At 43.0% G+C, this 15,272-nt stretch overlaps 1 protein-coding gene across 4 annotated transcripts in view; it reads right to left on the reverse strand.

Annotated features, from left to right (window-relative positions):
* Window positions 1-1,228: 1,228 nt before the first annotated feature.
* Window positions 1,229-15,272, reverse strand: part of CKAP2L (cytoskeleton associated protein 2 like) — a 33,242-nt gene continuing 19,198 nt past the window's right edge. For 3 of the 4 annotated variants that reach the window (XM_036873897.1, XM_036873900.1, XM_036873901.1), the window contains 4 exons: window positions 13,158-13,313; window positions 7,678-7,741; window positions 5,939-6,128; window positions 1,229-4,498 (listed from right to left, as the gene is read on the reverse strand). In XM_036873897.1, coding sequence (XP_036729792.1) covers window positions 4,273-4,498; window positions 5,939-6,128; window positions 7,678-7,741; window positions 13,158-13,313 — 636 coding nt within the window. In that variant the 3' untranslated portion in view covers window positions 1,229-4,272. Of the gene's footprint in view, window positions 4,499-4,677; window positions 5,278-5,938; window positions 6,129-7,677; window positions 7,742-13,157; window positions 13,314-15,272 lie in introns of those variants that run through there. The other variant, XM_036873899.1, reaches the window with a different exon arrangement.

A 15,272-nucleotide genomic window follows, 5' to 3' on the forward strand; every position in this document is an offset into this window, starting at 1 on the left:
AGGGCATTTTGACACATTTTCTACCCCTGGTTGGGAGTCACTGTGTGAACCTGGGAAGGTTCCATAACCAGCTTTCTTTGTTTCTTAGAAGGCTGAGGGCAGAGAGAGAGGCGAGGACCAGGAGGGCTGCACGGAGGCAGACTGAACCCAGGACACAGGCCGGCATCACGGTCATCTTCCACTTGAAATATTTTTCAGATAACAGGAAAAATACGGAAGAGAGAAAAAGCAACCATATTGAAATCTCCTAAACGTAACAGATTTGGAGCCCAAGAGCACTTCTTTTAGGTAGGAGGAAGGTGTCTTGCTCTCATCCTGGAAGGCAACCCTCCCTGGCCTCTGGGCCGTTTGTGTGTAACAAGTGGAATTATTTTGCCCAGTTCCCCTGAGTGTATCATTTCACATCCAATTTTATTTCTATCCTTTTTTTTTTAAATTAATTAATTTATTTATTTTTGGCTGTGTTGGGTCTTCATTTCTGTGCGAGGGCTTTCTCCAGTTGCGGCGAGCAGGGGCCACTCTGTATCGCGGTGTCCGGGCCTCTCACTATCGCGGCCTCTCTTGTTGTGGAGCACAGGCTCCAGACGCACAGGCTCAGTAGTTGTGGCTCACGGGCCCAGCTGCTCCGCGGCACGTGGGATCTTCCCAGACCAGGGCTCGAACCCGTGTCCCCTGCATTGGCAGGCAGATTCTCAACCACTGCGCCACTAGGGAAGCCCTATCCATTTCTTTTTAAAAATAGTATTTCCGGGACTTCCCTGGCGGTCCAGTGGTTAAGACTCCGCACTTCCAATGCAGGGGGTGTGGGTTCGATCCCTGGTGGGGGAGCTAAGATCCCACATGCCTTGCGGCCAAAAAACCAAAACATAAAATAGTAGCAATAGTGTAACAAATTCAATAGAGACTTAAAAAAAAATGGTCCACATCAAAAAATAAATAAATAAAAATAAGATTTCTGTGCACTTTTGATTCTGTTACTAGTAACGATAATACCTAATCGGCTATAGATGACCTCATTAACTGTTCTTTCCAGGTCACTGTGAAAGACAGAGAGATGCCCAGACATCTTTGAACTTGATGTATACATGCATTAAAAAGTCCTACTCATGATTTAAAAACTTGATTCTTTATTTTAGTCGGAGCTCCTCTGCGGTGTTAAGCCCTGGCCCTTCTTGTTCTGATGTCACTGATTTGAGTTCACTTTTCATGTTAGTGGTATCGTCTGGCATTAATATTGGAGGCTTAGAAGGAATATATTTACATGTTTGAAATGACAAAACAAACTCTTGAAGGAATTGGTCTGTGGCACAGTTCACTAGTTTTATTTTCTGTGGATAAACAAGGGAAACATTTGGAATATCTGAGGATAAATAAGGGACAACAGGCTGCGTGCTCAGAGAGTTCACAGTCATTTTTTTTAACCTCTGTGCATTTCAGAAGCTTCCAGGCCTTTCACGCTTCTTCCTGGGTTGACTTTTGGGCCTCAAAGTCCTGCAGGGGTAGGTTCTCCAGGCAAGAACCGGGTATCCCTGGCCTTTTGTCTTTAAACACTAGATTTTTATTCAAGGGGTAGAGGATAGTATTTTACCAGGAAGACTGCTCAGACCCTCCTCAACTCTTAGGAACTCATCTGAGGCAGGGTAGGGTGGGAGATATTTCTAGCTGGGGGTTGTTCATTTGATGTATTTTTTTTTTTTAACCCTGTGTCACCTCTGTCCTCATTTATCTGCACCTTAGAGATGTACTCCATTACTCCTAAGACTGTGGTAGACACCGACAGTCATATCCCGTTTCTGGAAGAATTTTTAGTTGGGCATGTGGCCACCCAGAAGACATTTCCCAGCCTTCTTCGAAGATGAGTGGGGACACGTGACCAAGTTGTGGTCCCTCCCATCCTAAGCAGAGATAATGCATCCAACTTCCAGGTGACCTTAAAAGGAGAGGGTGTGCCTCCACAGAACGGTGGAGTCCATTCCTGTTAAGCGACAGACTGTGAGCGGGAAAGAGGTGGTCCTAAGGAAATTAGGGCACGCTTATTAGAAGAAGGACTACATGCCAGGCAGGCACAAGAGATGTCTTTTACAGCATGAGTACCTGTACCCAGTAAACAGTAATAAATGTGAACCGTCATGCCTCCTCCTCTCCTCGTCTTTGGGTTCATGGTCATTCTGCACCCGGATGCCAGTGTATAACCATCCTTATTTATCTTCCTTTAACACTCCCTTTACACTCTCCCCTTCTAAGAAGCTGAACATTAGACTTAATTTCTGCCGAGGCCCGTACCTCCCCTGCAATTCCCTATGAATCTTCCTCCCAAGTGATTAAGGGCCTGCTTCTTACCTTCCCTCTCTCCCTCCCTCCTGCTCCAGGTATCTAGGAACAGCTATTTACTAAACAAGAGGGTTACTAAGAATCTACAGAGAGCTCCAGAATCACGGTGCAGTTTTCTGTAGTTGCTATACCATCCCCATCACTTCCACATCCTTTTATATCCCGAAGATGCTACTTAGTCCAATCAGGCTGTTTAAAACCTCCAATTTGTCAGTTTGAAAACTACACGTTATTTGATGCCAGTGGTTCAGCCTACATTGTTAGTACCCAGGGTGGTACTGTGAGACGTCCTGCTAGGAACTGGCAATAGCGAAGCTGTTCTCTTGAGAACTGAGCTGTAATACTGAGACGATGCTCTGAGGGGAGAGACGTAAAATCACTATAGACACTGATTCCCGGTCTGGGTGGGGGGTGTGGGCATTAGGTGGCAAGGATGAACCGTTTGAAGCCAAAGAACAGGTAATGCACAAAGGGCGGCGGTGCAGGCCCAGTCAAGAGGACTGGTCCATGGACGTGAGATGGAGGGCCTGAGGTCTGAGGCAAGGACGTTCCTAACAAGGAGGGACGAGCTTCAGGCTCTTTTTGTCTCGTGATTTTGAAGATTTGATTTCCCCAAGCCCCATTTTCAGCTTCCCGGACTTCTAAGCAATCCCCCGGGGAATTTTTTGGCTTTAGAGGTAAAGTGAGTCTGTCTAAAGGGAAGGGAAAGCCTAGCTGTGTGGATTCCTGCATTCTGGTTGTGGTGACAATCTATTTCTCATCAAAAGTTAGTCTATTAGCATTATGGTTTTACACCTCAGTTTTAGGAACCTCGTTTTTATAAATCTGACTTAGAGAGATGGATCTGCTTCCCTCACAATGGAAAAATCCACATCAAGGTGAGTTCTCCAGGGTAATGGGTGTTCCCTGTGAGGCCTCTTGGGATAGCCTATTGGTGTTCCCCAGACAAACCCCTGATTCTCTAGGCCAAGCCACCATCACTGTTTTCAGTAATAAATATGATAAATGAATAACCAAGAATGAACAAAAGTTAATTGTTTTTTAGATGATACATAAATATTAAGAAAACTAAAATCTAAAATACGTTGACTAGGTTTTTCTATACATTATATTTACACAACGATTCTCATTTTACCTTTCCACAAGCAGTTGCCCAGGAGGAAGGAAAGGCGACCTATGAGAGTCTCTGGGGCTCAGACGTCTTCTCAGGCCAGGTGTCCCCTAGCAGAGCAAAGAACTGAAGAGGCAAGGGTCCTTTCCCCACCCCTGTCTGCTACTCCCTTTTGTTTTTATTTGAAGCATTTCTCAATAACAAATGCAAAATTAGGTTTGAATATAAAAAGCTAGATGACCAACCCCAGTTCAGGATTGTGTATCATTAAGGAGGCCAGGCCCAGAAAGGATGTGAATTACCTCTCATCTCCAAGGATCTGTGACGGAAGTCAAAGATCACACATAAAAGTCCTTTGTGACCTCTGAGCGAAAGGCACAGCCAGCATAAACTCAGCTGCAAAACGAGAGGATTTGACCAGATGGTCTGTCACGTCCCACCTAGCGGGCAAGGCTAGTTTCTACGCTCAGATCTTCCATGCTGGAAGGACATGCCCTCTCTGCTAAGGTGGATGCAGGAAGGAAAGTGTATCATATTGCGGAATTGACCTCCTGATGTAAAAAATAACTATGTTGGGATTAAGGTAGGTCAATAAAATTCAAATTTTTACCATACTTGTGGGGTAAGTTAATTTTCAAAGTTTGAAATTTAGGTATGCTGTAAAGCTGTGGCAAACTGCAGTCTTAAATAACCAAACTTTCCCATGGAGATGTAAAATCTGAGAGTAAGCCCAGGGAATTGCTTTCCAAGCCCAGGCCACCTAGGTAAGTGCATTTCTTGTCTCGTGGAGGCTCTGAAACGTCTCTCTTTTAAAAAAAAAAATCAAGAAATTACGACTCAAGGACTTGAAACCCTAATGTTACCGGCAAAGCCTCATTTTTGCGGAATATAAAACACTCTGTCTCTTCCACTTCTAAGAGTTCGCTGAGAGAAGCCACCACTAGGTCATGTTCCTGCAGCATTTCCGGGTAGCGGGACACTGCTCGCTCAATCCTGGCCGAACGCCGTACAGGAGTGATAAGCTTCATGTCTTGCACTTCCGGCATTCCGTTTATTCTGAGAGACAGCAAGAGATGCATTCAAAACCTTCTAACTTCTTTCAAAATTCTACTTGTTAGTCTTTATTTTTTTTCTTATTCCCTAATAAAACACAAGAGACGTGTCTATCGCAGCTCTCGTCCTAAGATGGACTTTCCCTCATTGTCAGAATGAACTTGGTGGTGTCCACCTGCTCTCAGACGCTGTCAGCACAGGGATTTAACTGAATGAAGTGTTAAGTGTGGTTTTATTTGAAGTCAGCTACCTGGCAGTTGGTGTTTGTTTATTCCATAAGCTTTCAAAGAGCTGACAGGTTTTGAGGAAATTGGGCCTAACACCAAATGAGGCTGGACTAATGAATTCTAAGATTCTTTCTAACTTTGACAGTAAATTATTCAAAAAACATCTTTTAAAATGGTGGACCAAACCACAGATTGAAACTGGAACAAATTAGGCATCTTCCTGGTAAACTTGAATGCATTCCAATCACAGGCGGCCTGGAGGGTAAGTTGCAGAGACCTTTCCACGCAGTGAATCGTGGTCACACATCACAAAACCACTGATTACATTAGCCTCACAAAACTCGTGGCCAGTCTGCTGAAAATGCTCATCATCAATTCTGGAGACAGTAAGAGGTGGTCTTCACGTCCGCTGCCTGCCTTCATCCACCCATGAGCTGACTACAGTGGGGAAATGACAGGTCTGAGACAGGAGTTTAGACTGGAAGAGGCCCAGCTGTGCTTTCCAGAGAACGAAGATACGGAACTGTGGTCCTGGTGCTTTTGTTTGGAATTTTCCTTTCAAGAGCGTGAACAGAGATTGACGTTATACTAATGTTTTAGAAAATGACATTGATACCCTGACACAGTTCCTTAAATTACTATGGATTCTTAAACTTACACTTGTCTCAAAACCAAACACTTCTGATACTATGCGCAGTCTCTAACTAGCACATGCCTGACTGCCTCCCTGTTCTTACAGGGCTATTCACAGCTCCTTCCTTCCCACAGCTCCAGAGGGTGCCCTGCTTGGCAGTGTGTGCAGCACCCCTGCTTCTGCCCCCCAGGACTGGCCGGAAAGGTGGGTGCGATCTGCAAGTGCAGCACAAATGAGGGTGAAGAGGGAGGACCAATGCCAGGAGGGAGGGGTGACTCCACTCCAGCAGCCCTCCTGACTCTGGCAGCTCCTTCCTCATTGCAGGTCAGGTCTCCTTGGGGGTGCTGTGAGGGGGGATGGCGTGTGTACAGAGAAAGGACACAGATCTGCCTGGCACTGGTTCCAACCCTCCCCTCACCCTCAGCTCCTTCGCTTAACACCAAAGATGGATTAGACCACCTGGTCCTCGTGTGAGGCAGAAGGTATCACTAATCTGATGGTATCCTGGATCTGTGGAGGAGAAATTGAGAATTGGACTTGAATTAGACCTGTGAACACAAGCCTGCTTTAGAGTTTGCTTACCTAGGGATCGGGGCGATCTGTAATTTGATACCAGGATGATTATCCTGTTCTGACTTGGTTATTTGGGGTGTTGCTGAAACCTGTTCCCTCTCTTTTGGAGGAAGACAAGACGTCCCAGACTCCATCTTCTCGGCCAGCATTTCTATTGATGTTATATTAGTTTCAGCAGCTAAAGAGTCAGAGGTAATTCCTGTGTATACACGGTCAAAAAGAAAAGATTTAGCAACTTAATACTGAAGCTAAAAAATCAATAAAATGAAACAGCAGTATCTACAGTGATTTCTCAGTGATCCTTATGGATTCCATATACTAAATAAAGAGTAATTGATTTGGAGTGGGACTTATAACTAGTTTTTCCTGCTAAGCCCTGTAGTAACACCCTGCTACATCAGGCCGTCCTCCTAACCAGCCCTCCAGGCAGCCTTGGGGCCTGTAAGAATGGATCCCTGCTACCCTTTCAACATTCTGAACACACCCCCAATCTCTTATTCACTCTCGAGGGAGCTCCCTTAGCGACTAATCATTGGCCTCTTCTTACCCTTACATCACACCTTGGATCAACTTTCCTGACTCATTAGGGTTAATTCACTTGACCTTCTGATCCCTCCCTATCGAGGTGTGACCATATGGCTATCACCTTGGACAGTAGGTGAAAAAATGTCTTGTGTTGACACAATTTGCATGATAGCCCAACCATAACAACCAAAATTAAGGGAAGGAAATCAGGCTGAGACAGACAGATACTGTGGCTGGAGGCTGAGACCCCAAGAGAGGCCAACAGGGGCCAAGAGGTGGGAAAGGCATGGATTCCTGTCTCCTCTTTTTATCCCTTTGAAGAACACTGCCACAGATTATAAACAAGTACCTGAATTGTAGCATCATTCTCAGTAAGAGGATCACTGAGTATAGGTACTCTACAACATTATTCCCAAAAGTAATGGGTTAGTTGGCTGTAATTCCTCCTGACTTGATTGTTCCCCAAAGGTCAATCTACCCCTTTGTTTTTTTTTTGGCTGTATGGCACGCGGGATCTTAGTTCCCCGACCAGGGATTGAACCCAGGCCCTCGGCAGTGAGAGCGCGGAGTCCTACCCACTGGACCACCAGGGAATTCCCTAAACCTACACTTAAAGGAAAAAGATTTGTCACCTTCTGAGATTATAAAAATAATCCATTTTATTTTCTCAAGGTAGCTTTTTTTTTTCCACTCATATAACAAATATTATAATTAATGTGCCACTCATTGTATTTGGCACATTTTTCATAGAAGAGTTGTCTAAAGGTTCTGGCCAATGACAGTAATGGTGGATTAAGTGAAATGATTCCTGAGATGGGTATGATTTAAAGGTATAACATGAATTTGGATGTATACGTGTTGGTGGGCTTGTTATGATGAAACATGTAACTTAAACCAAAGCACCTCTCCCATATGCCTCAGTCTCTTCTGGTAAAGAGTCACTTGCCTTCTCTCACCTTCTCTCCAGGGAAGCAAGACACCCTAGTCTAGGCTGCTCTGGTGGAAACCTTTGTTTGGTGTTGAGCAGTATATTTACTTGTAATAATAGAATAGAAATGAATCCGCTAATGATGAAGGCCAAAAGGGCAGGCCATGGAAACCAAGAAGCAAGAGGCATTTCAGGGGACTTACAATTACAAGTCTTTTTGTACCCCCTATGTGTTCCTCAATGACTTTTACTTGAGTGGCTGGAGGGAATGAATTTAAATACAAAATAGTAGTACCTTCTGTGGTTCTGTCTGGGTCTTGCAAAATATTAAGGACAACTTCCCGCAACTCTTGTATTGGCTGGAAGGAAGAAAATACATGAACAGTATTAAAAACATTCAAGGAAAACAATGATCTAAGGAACTTATGATGTTGTTCAACATCAAACAGACTTTTTATAACAAAAACATTTCCCTTTTTATCTCTTGTCTAACTATAAATAACATTTAAAAGGTTTCAGTTTTAGCTTTATAGGAAAAATAAAGGAACAAAGAAAATGTTGGTTAAATGCTGGCACGCTTGACTTTTTTTTTTTTTTTTTACACAAAAATGCAGATTTTATATGAAATCACACCAAGAGATACACATTAAACTCAATAAAGTTAACTGTGGGAGGAAGAGAATGATAGTTGGGTGCAGGAATAAAAGAATAAATAAAATGAGAGGCTTCGCATAGAACAACCATGACGATGTGTCACGAACTGTGAAAGATGATCAGACCTCCGACACTCTGAGAGGTAAATAGGTACCTCTTATTTTTGCATGGGGGCTCACATTCTCAGAGGGCTAAGACTAGTACGTATGTGGACAATGTGAAATCTCTTCACGTCCATCCTGGGCATGGAAGTCTGGATATGGCGAAAGCCAGACAAGTCCATTTTGTGGATGCATACCATACTGTACTCCAGAAGTTAAATCTAGTCTGTGTTTGGGGTGCTGACCCTAAGCAGGCTGGACAAGTCCATTCTATGGATGACATATTTAGAGTCTCTGAGGGCAAACTAACCCATTCTTCCTTGATGGCGAGTTCAGAAACGAGAAGTCTGTCAAATCTGTTCACTGGAAAGGTAGCTCACACACTCAGAAGGCTGTACGAGAACAACCTGTGCGGAGTGGGCTCAGACACTGCTCGCTTTGGATAAGTGCATTGATGTATTGTGGAAGTCCTTTCTGTGGATCAAGGGTTCAGCAACTCTAAGTGACAGCAAATAGTCATTCTGTTGGATTGGGATTTACTCCTTCTGAAGACTGAAGCATCCTCTTCTGTAGAAGGCACCTCAGACGGTCTACTGGTGGGCAATTCGAGAAACTGGCTTCAGGAGGGCTTTATCAGGAGTCTTCCCGCGCGGCGCCCTTCCCAGTCTCTCCTCTTGGCGGTAGCTGTCTCTTTGTCTCTTTCTCCTTAATTGCCAGGTAAGCAGTGTGCATCCTGCGGAGCGACCACTCCTCGCCCCACTGACGTGTGCCACGCCGGGTGAGAGCGAGGTGTGCGAGTGGGGGGAGTACCGGCTTCTGACGTGCAGGCTTGGGCTTCTCCGGGGTGGGTGGGTCCCGTGCTCCGAGGTGACAGACACTTTTTGGTTGGTGCGAGGCTGGCGCGCTATATGCGAGTGCGAGGGGTGGCAGTGACCGCGACAGCAGAGACCTGGTGGGGTGGGGGGTTTTCTCACGTGGCCGCCGCCATCTTGTTTTTGGCATGCTTGACTTGAATGAAGAGAGGTATTTATGGAAAGTTGTCTATAATAAAATTTCTCTAAATCAATTTTCTTATTGACTTATATAATCCCATTGAAGATGTGTTCCCACATAAAGATTCTGATCCAAAGATGTAAAGCGAGCCGTACAGAAAATTTGGCATATGTTTTTAGTGTTGTCTTAACTGAATTTTTGTTTTTATTATAAAAGTCATATATCTTCTCACAGAAAACTGAACAATAGGTCAAATTTGAAAAGGAAAACCACCCATAATCCTATCATCTAAATATAACCTTTAGTTAGCATTTTGGGCAATTTTCCCCCAGCCTTTCCTTTCTTTCTTCTTTTACTTGGTAAAATAACATAAAAAACAATAAAAAAAACTATTATAGAAAAGTAATTTTCTGATAAAATTATCTGAGATAGCCATCCTTTTTAAAGCATGTTAACCAGGCCATGAAGCAGAACATTATAAATGAACTGTTCGTTCTCATAGGAACATAATATTTGGAGCCTGGTTTTCCTGACCTGGGACTCTGTATCAAGTAAATAACAGATATAAACTGACAACAGAGCATAAAAGCAAAGCTACCTATACATTTTTACAAAATCTAAAATGCTGTAAGCTTAAGAAATGGGAATAAATGTACAGAATATATTGCAAAAGGTCTTAATTATATAAAACACTCATCAAGTGTATTTTATATTTTCACAGGCTTCTAAAGACGATGCATTGAGTACACATTTTTTTTTACACATTTATTTCTAATCACTCTTGAAACTCTACTGAAATTATAATAAAGGGATTAAAAAGGAGGCAATAACCATAGGGAATAGAAGAAACAGCAACAAGATTTTGGAAGCTCGAATGCGGAAGGAAGAGGTAAGCAGTTTGACCAACTTGAAAGAGCCAAATTCTAAGCTGGCGGTGTGGCTAAGAAAGAACCTGATTCAACCCCAGAGCCTCTGAAAGGCTGAGGAATGGATGGAGGGGTCAAAATCAGGAGGGCTCTTGAGCATCTGTCAAAAAGCAGTCAGGGGCTTCCCTGGTGGCGCAGTGGTTAAGAATCCGCCTGCCAATGCAGGGGACACGGGTTCGAGCCCTGGTCTGGGAAGATCCCACATGCCGCGGAGCAACTAAGCCCATGCGCCACAACTACTGAGCCTGCGCTCTAGAGCCCGCGAGCCACAACTACTGAGCCCGTGTGCCGCAACTACTGAAGCCCGCGCGCCTAGAGCCCGTGCTCCGCAGCAAGAGAAGCCACCGCAATGAGAAGCCTGCGCCCCACAACAAAGAGTAGCCCCCACTCACTGCAAGTAGAGAAAGCCCACGTGCAGCAGCGAAGACCCAATGCAACCAAAAATTAAATAAATGAATAAATAAATAAATTAAAAAAAAAAAAAAAAAAAAGCAGTCAGACCTGGGAATTCCCTGGCGGTCCAGTGGTTAGGACTCGGTGCTTTCACTGCCAGGGCCCTGGTTCAATCCCTGGCTGGGGAACTAAGATCCCGCAAGCTGTGTGGCTCGGGAAGTAAGCAAGTAAATAAATAAATACGGTCAGACCTCCAAATCCACCCTGCATCCCTAAACTCCATGCAGCCTGGTGACTGTGCCCCTCCCACCTTCATCCAAACAGGAAACTGGGCATGTATCCTCCAAGTCTCTGGGGGATATCATGCAAGATTGAGGGTGGGAGTGCCTACTGAAAAAAGGGATAAGTGAAAGTTTCCACGCTGAAGGTTGAGACACCCAGCTCTCTCCTCCCCCATAACACCTGGTAGCCTGGTTTCTAGTTCCTGGGAAGAAGACTGGATGAGGCTTCTTCAGAGAATATAACCAGTCTTAGAAGGAAGACCTGAAGACACTGATATTGAGGGTTCTTCAGTCAACTGACTCAGCCAAATCACCCTATGGTAAAGCCTCATCTGTGCCCAGAGTTTTTAACAAGCTTTTTAAAATCCACCTCTTATATTGAAACAGCCCAGTTTCACTGGCATCTGAGTAAAGCATTTAATGAACAGTAGAGAACAACGCCCTACCCACCAAAAAAAAAAATGGTGAGAGAAGAAAAGTACTGGAGAAGAATCAGGCAATGCAGGAAGAAATGGGAATCTGAGGGTTCTGGTGAAAGGAGATCCCAGAATGACAGCCAATAAAGACAGGGGTAAAGAACAACCTGTCGAGCCTGGAACAGATCAAGAAGTGTCTGGAAGAAAAGTCTCTGAGAAAAAGAAATCAATAGAATAATGTTTTGAAAGTATGGAGAAATTTAGATAATTATAGAAGCGTTTGAGAATTATATAATAAATACTCAGAAAACTAAGCAAAGGGAAAACAAGAAAATAATTTCAGGAAAATTAGAAAACCGTACTTGAAAGGCAAAGTAATCATAGTGTATACCACATGGCTCAATGCATATTTCTCACACAGTCATAACAATGTAAACACTGAATAGTGACCAGAATTTCCATATGATTCTAATGGAAATATGGAGGACAGTAAAAGTCTGCAGGGGTGATAGGGGTGTCTATGTGTGTGTGTTGGGGATCTGTGTGGGTGTGTGTGAGAAAGAAGGTTAGATCCTCATGCTGTATAGTTGGATGTCTACAAATCATGTCTAAAGAGAAAAAAAATCAAGAAATAGTAATATAAGCATGTTATCTGAAACTATCAAGGTAACAAAATACTCAGTTTGCTCTGGGAAGTGAGCAAATGGGAGGGGAGGGAAACAGAGGCCTTATGGAACAGACCTTATCAAATTATTTATTTAAACTATGTCCATGTACAAGTCTGATTTTGAACAATCATGGAAAAGGTATGGTAGAATATATGATGACATGGAAAGTGGTATTACAGGGAAAAGAGTTATGAAACGATTTAATGCAGTCTTTGTTAAAAAAAATTATATATAGGGCTTCCCTGGTGGTGCAGTGGTTAAGAATCCGCCTGTCAATGCAGGGGACACGGGTTCGATCCCTGGCCCGGGAAGATCCCACATGCCACGGAGCAACTAAGCCCGTGCACCACAACTGCTGAGCCTGGGCTCTAGAGCCTGCGAGCCACAACTACTGAAGCCCGTGCGCCTAGAGCCCGTGCTCCGCAACAAGAGAAGCCACCGCAATGAGAAGCCCATGCACCGCAACGAAGAGTAGTCCCTGCTCGCCGCAACTAGGGAAAAGCCCGTGTACAGCAACGAAGACCCAACACAGCCAAAAATAAAAACAAATACATTTATTAAAAAAAAAATTATATATAGACAGTGGTTTTACTAGGTTTTAGGATTAAATTTACTTCATAAAATAGCCCTGAATTATTGATTTATGGACATTGATGTGTTGGGTTTAATATATTTTTAGGTTCTTTATGGTGAGGTATGACTTTCTTAGTATTGGCTATTGACGTTACATTATTATTTTCTATGCTATTACTTTTCACAAGTGCTTATTTCTTTCTTTTTTTAAAAAAATTAATTAATTTATTTTTGGCTGTGTTGGGTCTTCGTTTCTGTGCGAGGGCTTTCTCTAGTTGTGGCAAGCGGGGGCCACTCTTCATCATGGTGCGCGGACCTCTCACTATCGCGGTCTCTCTTGTTGTGGAGCACAGGCTCCAGACACGCAGGCTCAGTAATTGTGGCTCACGGGCCTAGTTGCTCCGCGGCATGTGGGATCTTCCCAGACCAGGGCTCGAACCCATGTCCCCTGCATTAGCAGGCAGATTCTCAACCACTGCGCCACCAGGGAAGCCCCACAAGTGCTTATTTCTACAATGAGTGTAAAGTGAGACATATTCGCTTGACAAGAAAGTGATTCTATTGGTTTACATTAACACTATATTCTACAAAATAAATATTTTAAGTAAAATGTTCATAAAGGACATATTGTACTTCATATTTTGCATATAACTTTATGAAGTGAATTAGAAGCTTTAACATTACATTACATAACCGCCATTTTGCAAACAACAGAGAACTCATATGAAAGAGAAGTTTTAAGAAGTCACCCACTCAAGACAGATACTTACTCTGGCCCCATTTCTAATGGCGTCTTCATATAGCCCAATAACATCAAAGGTTCCTTTACTTGCCAACAACTTTGCTTTGCAGATCCAGAATTTAGCAAATTTTTCAGCCTCAGGAATACTGGACAAAATGGCAAATATTTCATTTGAATGTACACCCTGGAAAAAAGAAAAATACCCAGAGGTAATTATTACTGTCTTGCTGTTATTCTCTCCTAATACTTATCATAGAAGGTATGCAGAAATCAGTCTGATCAATATTTTTTTGAATTTAAAAAAAAATTCAATTTTATTGAAGTAGTTTATATAATAAAATGCACCCGTTTAAATAGTATGTTTTGATGAATTTTGACACTGATCATTAAATTTTAAGTTAAGAGACCAAATAGAAAAATATTTATCATAGTTGAAAGTAAGAAATATGTTCCACATTTTTATGCAAAACCGAAACCAAACCAAACCAAACCCTGGAGTAATCAGCCATTCATGTATTTCTTACATATTCATAATAATGTGAACACTGAATGGTGACCAGTATTTCCGCTTGACCCTAACAGAAGAATGAAGGATGGCAAAGGTATGCAAGGGTCATGGGTGTATATGTGTGTGTGTTGGGGATCCACACAGGTGTATATAAAGAGGGTTAAATCCCACAAAAAGGAACTTTAAAATGGCTTCACTGGTTTGGTCCCCTTCTGCCTTGTACCAAGAGCAGCGCAGTGACGTGGGCCAGGAGGAATATGAAGAGCTACCATGCCCAGAAACCCGGGTACTGGCACACTCAGCCAAGCAGCACCTCCTACTTCTCCTGAGATGGGAAAGACACAAGGGTAAGTTCACAGTCAAGAATCACTAATGTCTGAGAAAACCAACACGACATGAAAGAGGCATAAAACTTAACAACCAGAAGAATGAACACTGGAGCAAACAGTTGAGGGAGCAAAGAGAAATACAGTTTAAGAGTACTGTAGTCAGGACAGGAATAAAGACGCAGAAGTAGAGAATGGACTTGAGGACACGGGGAGGGGGAGGGTAAGCTGGGACGAAGTGAGAGAGTGGCATGGACTTATATATACTACCAAGTGTAAAATAGATAGCTAGTGGGAAGCAGCCGCATAGCACAGGGAGATTAGCTCGGTGCTTTGTGATCACCTAGAGGGGTGGGATAGGGAGGAGGAGAGGGAGACCCAAGAGGGAGGAGATATGGGGATATATGCATATGTATAGCTGATTCACTTTGTTATAAGGCAGAAACTAACACACCACTGTAAAGCAATTATACTCCAATAAAGATGTTAAAAAAAAAACCCTGTAGTCAATATCGTCAGAGTGATAAGAGAATATTGCCATCATAAAATCACAAAACTAGAATGAATGTTATGAAAAAGAACCAACAGAAAGGCAGAACGGTGGCATGGACACTGCTGAAGTATAAATCAGTGAGCTGAAAATTTGGCTGTGGAATTCTTCCAGAACCCAGTGCAACAGAACAAAGAAATGAAGAGTATAAAAGAAAAGTTAAGAGTTCTGGAGGATACATCTATTACTCAAGAATTCCAATATCCATGTAACAGAATTTCTAGAAGAAAAAGTAGAGAAAGAACAAAGCAGAACATACACTCAAAGCAGTTGTAGAAGAAAATTCCCAGGGACTGAACAAAGAAACAAGTGTTCAGACTGCAAGGTCCTCAGAGAGCTAAGCAAGATGGATGAAAAAAGACCCATACTTAGAAAACTAAGGAGGGAATTCCCTGGTGGTCCAGTGGTTAGGACTCCATGCTTCCACTGCAGGGGGCATGGGTTCGATCCCTGGTCGGGGAACTAAGGGCCTGCAAGCTGCATGGTACGGCCAATTAAAAAAAAAAAGGATAAAAGGAAAATCTTAAATCCTTCCAGAAAGGGGAAAAAAAGGATTACCTATACAGGAATGAGAATTAGATTGACATGAGACTTTAATAAATCAACAATTCCAGATGTAAGCAAGAAAATGAAAGAGTAACTTCAAATTTTCCAGAGAAGACCATGTGAATTTAGAGATTTCCCCCAGCCAAACTATGAATCCAGCAGGAGGGTGAAATACTGACATTTTTACAAGCATAACAACTCAGAAAGTTTACC

The sequence above is a fragment of the Balaenoptera musculus genome, chromosome 13 (assembly GCF_009873245.2).
Source record: "Balaenoptera musculus isolate JJ_BM4_2016_0621 chromosome 13, mBalMus1.pri.v3, whole genome shotgun sequence".
In the NCBI taxonomy this organism is placed as follows: Eukaryota; Metazoa; Chordata; class Mammalia; order Artiodactyla; family Balaenopteridae; genus Balaenoptera; species Balaenoptera musculus.